The sequence below is a fragment of the Palaemon carinicauda genome, chromosome 30, assembly GCF_036898095.1.
Source record: "Palaemon carinicauda isolate YSFRI2023 chromosome 30, ASM3689809v2, whole genome shotgun sequence".
Taxonomy (NCBI): Eukaryota; Metazoa; Arthropoda; class Malacostraca; order Decapoda; family Palaemonidae; genus Palaemon; species Palaemon carinicauda.
The window spans coordinates 71,123,011-71,133,010 of record NC_090754.1 but is presented as its reverse complement, the minus strand read 5'-3'; the positions used below and the strand labels follow the sequence as shown (position 1 = coordinate 71,133,010).

The window sequence follows — 10,000 nt, the reverse complement described above, 5'->3', positions numbered from 1 at the left end:
AGCCACTGCTGTCACTGCTGCCACTGCTGTCACTGCTGCTGGCATAGCTGCTCTGAAGGTAAATAGGAACTCCTTATTACCTCTCTTTACGGCCACCGTAAGGAGTAATATTATTACACACGCATTTAGACTTGTGCTGGGATGTTAGTGTCTCTGTTCAAAGTGGAAGTCTTGTCCTTGGTGTGCAGCTTTGGAGTCTTGTCTGTACAATCCTTGGTGTAAATTTGTATCAGTGTCTCCTGGTATGGCAAGAAGCTTTCATCTGGATGAGAGAGAGAGAGAGAGAGAGAGAGAGAGAGAGAGAGAGAGAGAGAGAGAGAGAGAGAGAGAGAGAGAGAGAGAGATGATATTGTGAACGGTGGAAAGATGACATCCGAGCTACTTTACTGTTGTCTACTGACCAACTTTGCATGCCCTTTTAGCGAGTCATTTCCAGAGATATTTTGACCGAGCCATTCTTCCCTAGACGCACTGAGCCTGATAAACTAAGGGAAAATAGAAAACTATTACTACTGAAATCCTATGGTTAAGCCTCGGAAGGAAAGTCTTCATATAATATGCATATGTAATACTGTGTCAAAATTGGAAATCACTAGCACAAGTCTCTCAAAGATAATTTTCACTGGGAAAACAGTAGGATATTAAGTATATCTGTAGCTGCAGAATTTATTTATTTATTTATTTTTTATTTATTTATTTATTTTTTATTTATTTATTTTTTTTTTTTTTTAACTGATCCTTTTGACTAGACACGGTCTCCTTGCATTCTCTGAGACGAGTAAGGGGACAGTACAGTAGTATTATCGTAGACTGTTATTCAGTGATCATCGTTACCATATGTTTTGCAGCTTACTATCTCTGGCATATGTAAACACTGCGATGCTACTTCGAAGCCAGGGTATTGGAGGAGTGATTTCCCTTCTTTATTATAGTTTTATAACCAACGAGTTTAATTACCCTTTGTGTAAAGAAGCAAAATTCATCAAGCAAAATAAATAATGAGGCCATTTAATAAAACTATGTTAAAGTAATGATTCTTTTGAAATATGAATAGGTCACTCGACCTGTCCATGAAATTGTTTTTATTTACTTGCATAGATTTCGGTTACATGTACACTGTCAGCTTCAATGTTTACCGAAGATGTAAGTTTAAATATTTTCCATTTTTCACCATGAATAGCTTCCACGAAGATAAAATTCCCTTTGCCTTCCCCACACAGAAAAGAAAGAAAATAAGCAGATAATTTTCTATAAATAACAAATTTTCATATTTGTAAGGTTTCTAATTATGCAAAACTATGTCACCAGGGAGCTTTGCTTCTTTGGGCAGCACTTGGAAGTGACAGTGACAGGCAGCAAAACCACAAGCGTTCCATCGGCTTAGTCATGGAGGAAGAGGAAGAGGTCCGGCAGCATCTGCGGAACGGCGAAAACATGATCCTCACGACCATCGGCAGATTCGACCCGGACGGCTGCATCTTCAAGCTCCTGTGCCACCTCCAGGTCAAGGACGAGACCGCCAGGACCATTGAGGAGAACCTCCTGGTGAAGATGTTCAGCAACAACACGGATATTGCCAAAGACTACAACGCGGCCTTCGTCAACGCCGCCGTCATCGGCGGTACGACCCGCGATGATAGGGCCTGTTATGCCAGCTTCCCGAAATGTCCTTTGAGCGTTGGGCAGCTGGAAAGTCTAGTCAAAGACGCTTGGGGATGTGGACCCTAAGTCAGAAAATAATGTATCCTGGTTCAGCATTATTTTTCAAGTTTAATATTAGGCTGATTTCAAAATGCTGTTCTAGAATATGTGAGAAAGATATTAAAGTGTTATATTACAATACAGATGGAGACTTATTAGGAAAAATAGTCTATATTCGATTGTTCTCAATGATAGTAGGCCTATGATGATCAGTCTGCAAGATACCCATAACAGAAATACAAATCCTGTGTTAATAGAAACATTATGTTTCATTTTCATAATGATTTCAATGAGCTCAACATAAGACTAGGCATTATTGTTGTTTTTGAACGACGCATGACAACAAGACTGGGAAATCATAATAAAAAAAAAATCCCGGAAATACTGTCGATGTCTTCTAAATTTCTTTTGAATAATGATTGTATATTTTATTCTTTGTCACATTTAACATAATTCTGATACCTAAGAGAATTAAACTATACAGTATTAACTTTATATATTATAACAGTATCACAGCTGGTGAAAGGATACTACTGCATATGTTGCAAGCAATAGCAAACAAATTGAATCATCTGCAGAAATCTATTTTAGCATTAGTTATAAACTGTTACTGAGAACAAATGACCCACAGAGACTATCTGTAACCAGGCAATTTTAAATTTTAGAACAATTAAATTTTCAATCCATATGTGTGTGCGTGCTTGTATGCATAGGTATTCTGTCATGACTATAAAGCGCTTGATTTTCACGTAAATTTCCTTTTCTTTACGTCCGTTTAGGATCTCAGTAAGGATACTCATCTGACAAAGTTATTTAATTTCTTATCTTTATTGTAAATACAGAAGTATATGAACCCTTGTTAATTATACAGTAAAAACAAACAATTGGATAATTTCGTTTATTTCCTTTAACCTACTTACGTCACAGAATGAAAGATATAAAGGTTGCACTTGAATGCCAAAGGAAAGGGATAATGACAATGCCCTAGAGACTATGTAAATTCAGTTATGATAAATGCTTCTGGCTGGGCAAGGATTCTAACCTATGCCTCTTAGCCGAAACCAGGGTCTCTTACCAATCGAATTATCAAGAGAGAATCTCCAAGGGATATATATTCCCAAAGGTGGAAATCGATATCAAATACCATTGTGGTTGATATCTGCATTGGTTAAAATCCCGAGTGTTAGTAATATATATATATATATATATATATATATATATATATATATATATATATATATATATATATATATATATATATATATATATATATATCTATATATGTGTGTGTACATATATACAGTATGTATATATATATATATATATATACATATATATATATATATATATATATATATATATATATATATATATATATATATATATATATGTGTGTGTGTATATATATGATCAGTGCCCAAACCTCCTCTCCATCCAACCTAGGACCAGGGGGCCCAGACAGTGGCTTCGGATGACTCAGCAGATAGGCTCCTTCAAACCCGCCATCCTTACCTCACAAGGATGGTGATGATGCAGACATTACAAGAAACTATTGAGCTTGAGCTGGTCTCGAACCCCAGTCCAGCAGATCTCCAGCAAGGAACGTTTCCAATAGACTACCACAGTGGGTAATTATGTGGTATTATTCCAGTTGTAAACAAGTACTTCTTGGGATCGGTGAAAATCTCTCCCTTGAAAATGTTAGATACTTCATAACATCTATATGTATATATATATATATATATATATATATATATATATATATATATATATATATATATATATATATATATATATATACATACTGTGTATATATATATATATATATATATATATATATATATATATATATATATATATATATATATATATATATATATATATATATATATATATAAATATATATATATATACATATATATATGTATATATAAATATTAATATGTATATATATCAAGATATAAATAAAAAAGGGAATTTCTAAAGAGGAGTTGCTATGTATAAAGTACAGTTGGGCACAGGAATTTATGATACACCTCGGTCTGAGGAAGCGTACCCTGTCACACTTTTAGTTTGCACAGCGACTCTGTTGAGTTCCTCTTCAATCTCTTTCTACGATATCTGTTTGGTTACTTGACGCTCAGTAAAGGTGTGACAGGGTGCATTTCCCAAGAGCGAGGTGTGTCAGGAAACCCTGTGTCCAGCTGTACACGGTGACAGCGGTTAAATCATAAATCTTACCAATTAACGCCACCAAAAGGAAAGACTATTTAGACACCTCATAGTTCAATAGCTTTCCGTTCATGTAAAGTCCCTAATGAGGCAAATATAATAGCCGGCAACTACAATCTATATCTTTTAACTCAGCAACAGCTGACTCTGATGAGTAGGCCTACAAGATGTTTTGATGTGACGTCTTTCCATTCATCATAGAAATTATGATATCTACGAATGTATGTCAGAATCTTTTAAAAAATGTCATCTGATAACTAAAAATGTCCGACGTGCTTGTCAGATTGCAAGAGGTTCCTTCTTGTTACACATTTTCATGTTAAATTGTTTCTTGTCAGACCGGGAGTGATCTGGTGATTTTTTTTCTTCATTGCATTCATTGATAAAGGTGTGTTGATATAAGCGACATAGTCTGTATTTTATTTTCAAATTTTATTTCAGGTGAATTACAGAGCTATACTAGAGATCCTGTGTTCATTCTTAAATACAAAAATATAGTAAGTATTATCAAAACAGTTTGCTATATAAATATGTCCAACAAGATAAATAAATAGAAAATAAATACCCATACATTATCTGTCACACAAGAACCAAGTCAACGCGACTCAAGAGAACAGTACAGAACCGGAAGTTAAAGCCACACTGAAATCGAACAGTTCTTCCAACTGCTGATCGTCCAGGGGACAGTTGACGAGCCGCTCCTCACAGCTGTCTCCTTCTGCATAGACAGCAGGAGAAGAAGAATTGGCGTCCTCTGACGCCACCACTTCTACTGGAAACGCCGAGAACAGCTCAATGACATCCGTTGCCTCCTGTACCAGTTCCCCAGGTTCCTTCTTCGCCAGAAGGCAGACGGTTCTTCGGACGCAGCCGAAGGTATCCATCCGGAATATGGTGTCCATTGCCGCTTCGATATCGTCATATAATCCGTCGATGTTGGTACTATTGGTGATGGACCTTTTGCCCGGCTTTGGTTTGGGATTAAGGAGGTTCTTGTAGCCGATGATGACGCTGATCTGTGTAGGGAAATTACCAGGTTAGGATATTGGGTGTTTCAGCTTAACATGATCTTTTGAATATATAGAAATAATTTAAGTTTTAGTTTTACTTTGATGAAGGTAATTTGGATTGCAGTATTATATACACTATATAGAGAAGGGCATACACAAGTTCTATATATTATATATAGCCTACAGTGTAGCATACTATTGTACCCGAGCCGTCAAAATTTATCTAAATATTTAAATAGTTATGCACCCAGATACAGATTCAACCCTTCCCACCCGCTTTCATAACTACAACCCGGTGATTCGGTAATCTGTAAGAGACTGGTTTCAGTGTACCTCTCCGGGTAGCTCCTCTCACCAGGGGATGACTACTACTCTCCCCCTGAGCGTGACAGGATATATATATATAATATATATATATATATATATATATATATATATATATATATATATATATATATATATATATATATATATATATATATATATAAAGCCAGACTCTAGCTCATTATTACACGTATATTTAAATGATGTATATGTCAACCTTGTCTAGTTTTCCTTAATGGTCACATATCTATGCCCTGACCAGGCTCACTATTTCTTATATTTACTAATAGAATGACCAGAATGCGGGCCAAACTACAACCAAAGAAAAGCAAATAAAAACCACAATAAATTGTAATTGTAAAAAAAATAATCTTTGAAGGAATGACTATGTGGAAAATAAACATTGGAAAATACTGTAATAAAAAAATGAGTAAGCTTCTTTCAACAGTCACCTTGAACTAGAAAATAAAACATTATAGAGATAGACCTACTTTTAAACGCTTTCTGAGGCTATTTCTTAATACAATAAACAAAGAGGGGAAGGCATAATCCTGTAATATATATACAGTATATATATATATATATATATATATATATATATATATATATATATATATATATATATATATATATATATATATATATATATATATTACAGGATTATGCCTTCCCCTCTTTGTTTATTGTATTAAGAAATTTCTTAATACAATAAACAAAGAGGGGAAGGCATAATCCTGTAATATCTATATATATATATATATATATATATATATATATATATATATATATATATATATATATATATATATATATATATATATATATATATATATATATAATCCAGATAATCAAAAATAAAAAAATTATGCCCGCTAAAATAAAAAGAATTAGGTCCGTACCCCCAACCCAATAAAGGTAGCAAGAGCCGCAGTGTTTTCTTTGGTGAGTGTGACAGTTGGGATGTTGTTGACGTTCGTTGGCACCAGTTTCAGGCCCTGGCTCACCGTCAGCAAACCCAAGAGGGAAAGGAGGCTGATTCTGGGCTTCATCTGTCAACGAATAAAGAGAAAAAGGTAAGATTTCGGTGACATTCGACGTTATCCTTTGTTATCTTCCTCAGGAGAAATGAACTTGTTGGATTTGTATGTAATATTTGTCTTACATTCTCGTTATTTTTAGATGTTCTGGATGTAAGTTTTTGTACAATAATGCTCTCCTTGTGTGTGTGTGTGTGTGTGTGTGTGTGTGTGTGTGTGTGTGTGTGTGTGTGTGTGTATGTGTGTGTGTGTGATAAGAACATTACCGAAAACCTGATGCTATATATAGCCCAGTAGTATATCATAACATTCAAATTATTTCGTATCAGAAATGCATTATGCAATGTCCCTGCTTTGGCTATCATATCCACACTCATGAAATATGTAATCATAAACACCATAATCCCTTAAACATCATATAACATTCGAAAATTGGAAAAAAAAAAAATACAACACGGTTTATCAGGTGTTGTCAACATTATAACAATGCCTAGTCCATGTTCTCTAAGACCTAGTTTTCCTTTATGTTGTTTTCTATGACTCATATATTTATGTAATACAGAATCTGCACTCGTTACCATAATAACTACTTGTATATGTTTTAGTTCTTATGATAATATACATTTTTCCAACAAATTGATTCATTTATTCGAATACTGTCGCTCTATAATTTCGTCATCTCTGATCATAAAGAAGAAATGTATACAAATATATGCGTTTCTAAAGATACCTGTGTTACATAAAGAAAAGCACAGGCGAATGAGCTCTTAATATTTACAGATATATTTCTTCCTGCATCTAACACGCACACACACACACACACACACACACACACACACACACACACACACACACACACATATATATATATATATATATATATATATATATATATATATATATATATATATATATACATACATATATATATATATGTATATATATACATACATATATATATATATATATATATATATATATATATATATATATATATATATATATATATATATGCATATATATACATACATACATATATATATATATATATATATATATATATATATATATATATATATATATATATATATATATATATATATATATATATATATATTATCATCATCATCAGCAGCAGTAATAATAACTAGTCCATTTCTTTTAGCGATGCATATTTGCACCGACTCGTAGCGGTGCCCTTTTAGCTCGGAAAAGTTTCCTGATCGCTGATTGGTTGGACAAGATAATTCTAACCAATCAGCGATCAGGAAACTTTTCCGAGCTAAAAGGGCACCGCTGCGAGTCGGTGCAAATCTGCATTGCTAAAAGAAATGGACTATAGTCCACCTAGTCCACTGCAGGTCAAAGGCCCCTGACATGTCCTTCTGTTCAACTCTGTTTACGGTCTTTCTTAGCTCCTCAATCCATCGCCTTCTCTTCCTTCCCCTGCTTCTTTTTCCATCTCTAGGATCATGTTCTTTTATTCTTAATATCCATTTATCATATGTCATTCACATTATACATCCTGTCCATGTCCATTTCTTTTTCTTACATCTTGTTACAATATCCTCTACTTTAGTTTGCTCTCGTATCCATGTAGCTCATATATATATATATATATATATATATATATATATATATATATATATATATATATATATATATATATATATATATATATAGGTAGTAGGTTAGCGAGGAGACCAGCCACCCATTGAGATTCTACCGCTAGACAGTTATTAGGTCCTTTGTTTGGCCAAACAGGACTGCATTGAAACATTATCTCTGGTTACGGATCATTTTTACTCTGTCTCCATTTACACAAAATAGTCTGGCCTTCTCTTTCAATATTCTCCTCTGTCCTCCTACACCTGACAACACTAAGATTACCAAACAGTTATTTTTCTCTCAAGGGGTCAACTACTGCACTGTAATTGTTCAGTGGCTACTTTCCTCTTGGTAAGAATAGAAGAGACTCTTTAGCTATGGTAAGCAGCTCTTCTTGGAGGACACTCCAAAATTAAACCATTGTTCTATAGTCTTGGGTAGTGCTATAGCCTCTGTAGTCTGTACCATGGTCTTCTACTGTCTTGGTGTATAGTTCTCTTGCTTTAGGGTACACTCAGGCGCACTATTTTAATATATTTCTCTTCCCCTTTTTTCAAGTGTTTATAGTCTATATATAAAAGATTTATTTTAATGTTGTTACGGGTCTTGAAATATTTCATTTGAATTGTTCATTACTTCTTTAGTTTATTTTTTCCTTGTTTCCATTCCTCACTTGGCTATTTTTCCCTGTTGGAGTCCTTGGGTTTATAACATCGTGCTTTTCCAAGAAGGGTTGTAGCTTAGGTAGTAGTAATAGTAGTGATGATGATAATAAAAATAATAATAATAATAATAATAATAATAATAATAATAATAATAATAATAATAATAATAATAATAATAATAATAATAATGATAATAATAATGATTGTGTGTGTATGTGATTCTTTAACATAAGAGGAGTCTATAAGACCCAGTGTAGTTTGCACTGCCACAGACAAGTTCACACTAAAACATCAGAAATAAAGGATGGACAGGTCTTGATATTTCTTTATACATAACTTTGCACATTTCTCTCGTTTTCAAATAACTTATCATGTTGTTGCTTTTACTAAATTACCCAAATTTCCATGTTTAATTAACATTAAAGTTTTTCTTTCATAATAGTAATTGATTGGTTAATTTCATGCAAAACTAGCATCAGGTTAAGAAATGTTACCGTATCTTAAACTAATATATATATTTTTTAGTACAGAAATCCTTAATTGTGGTCAGGAAGTTCGTATGATTGGCCTTGAATTTAGTGCTGCCTTTGACCGTGTTAATCATGAGGCCTTCATTTTCAAACTCAAACAGTTGGGTGGGTCGTTTCTTAGCATTATTATTGATTTTTTAAGTAATAGATCTCAAAGAATTGTTGTTGATGGGCACCATAGTGATTATATGAATGTGATATCCGGGTGTCCACAGGGTAGTGTTCTTGGCCCATTACTTTTCATACTATATACACATGACATGTGGTTTGGCCTAGAAAACAAGCTTGTTGCATATGCAGATGATGCTACTCACTTTGCATCAATTCCATCCCCTGAATGTAGATCTGGGGTTGGTGAATCCCTCAATAGAGATTTAGCTAAAAGTAGTGCATGGTGCAAATTATGTGGTATGAAGTTGAATCCTAACAAAACTCAAAGTATGATTGTAAGTAGGTCAAGGACGGAGGCTCCTCAACATCCGGATCTCAGTATTTATAATGTTTCTTTAAATTTGTATGACTTAAAATTTTAGGTGTGATTCTCGACAGCAAATTTACTTTTGAGAAACACATTAGGTCTGTGTCTTCTTCAATTGCACAAAAAATAGGCTTATTGAGAAAGTCGTACAAGATTTTTGGTGATCAATCTATTCTGAAGAAGTGTTTTAATTCTTTCATTCTACCATGTTTTGAGTATTGTTCTCCTGTCTGGTCTTCAGCTGTTGATTCTCATCTTAATTTGTTAGAGAGAAACTTACGGTCTATTAAATTTCTTATTCCTGATCTAGATATTAATCTTTGGCACCGTCGTTCAATTAGTTCATTATGCATGTTGCATAAGATTTTTCATAACTCTGACCATCTTTTACATTCAGATCTCCCTGGACAATTCT

At 33.6% G+C, this 10,000-nt stretch overlaps 3 protein-coding genes across 3 annotated transcripts in view; 2 read left to right on the top strand and 1 right to left on the bottom strand.

Annotated features, from left to right (window-relative positions):
- LOC137623598 (uncharacterized) overlaps positions 1 to 2,321 on the top strand; it is a 2,419-nt gene extending 98 nt beyond the window's left edge. The window contains exons 1-2 of the mRNA XM_068354432.1: positions 1 to 58; positions 1,309 to 2,321. The exon at positions 1 to 58 is cut by the window's left edge and continues 98 nt beyond it. Of these exons, the coding sequence (XP_068210533.1) occupies positions 1 to 58; positions 1,309 to 1,728 (478 nt within the window). The 3' untranslated portion in view covers positions 1,729 to 2,321. The remainder of the gene's footprint in view (positions 59 to 1,308) is intronic.
- A 2,151-nt stretch (positions 2,322 to 4,472) lies between these two features.
- Positions 4,473 to 10,000, bottom strand: part of LOC137623270 (uncharacterized) — a 6,518-nt gene continuing 990 nt past the window's right edge. Inside the window, exons 2-3 of the mRNA XM_068354035.1 lie at positions 6,167 to 6,316; positions 4,473 to 4,949 (exon numbers count right to left, since the gene is read on the bottom strand). Of these exons, the coding sequence (XP_068210136.1) occupies positions 4,539 to 4,949; positions 6,167 to 6,316 (561 nt within the window). The 3' untranslated portion in view covers positions 4,473 to 4,538. The remainder of the gene's footprint in view (positions 4,950 to 6,166; positions 6,317 to 10,000) is intronic.
- Positions 6,202 to 10,000, top strand: part of LOC137623268 (uncharacterized) — an 81,322-nt gene continuing 77,523 nt past the window's right edge. The window contains exon 1 of the mRNA XM_068354032.1: positions 6,202 to 6,340. The gene's annotated coding sequence lies outside the window, so the exon portion shown is untranslated. The remainder of the gene's footprint in view (positions 6,341 to 10,000) is intronic.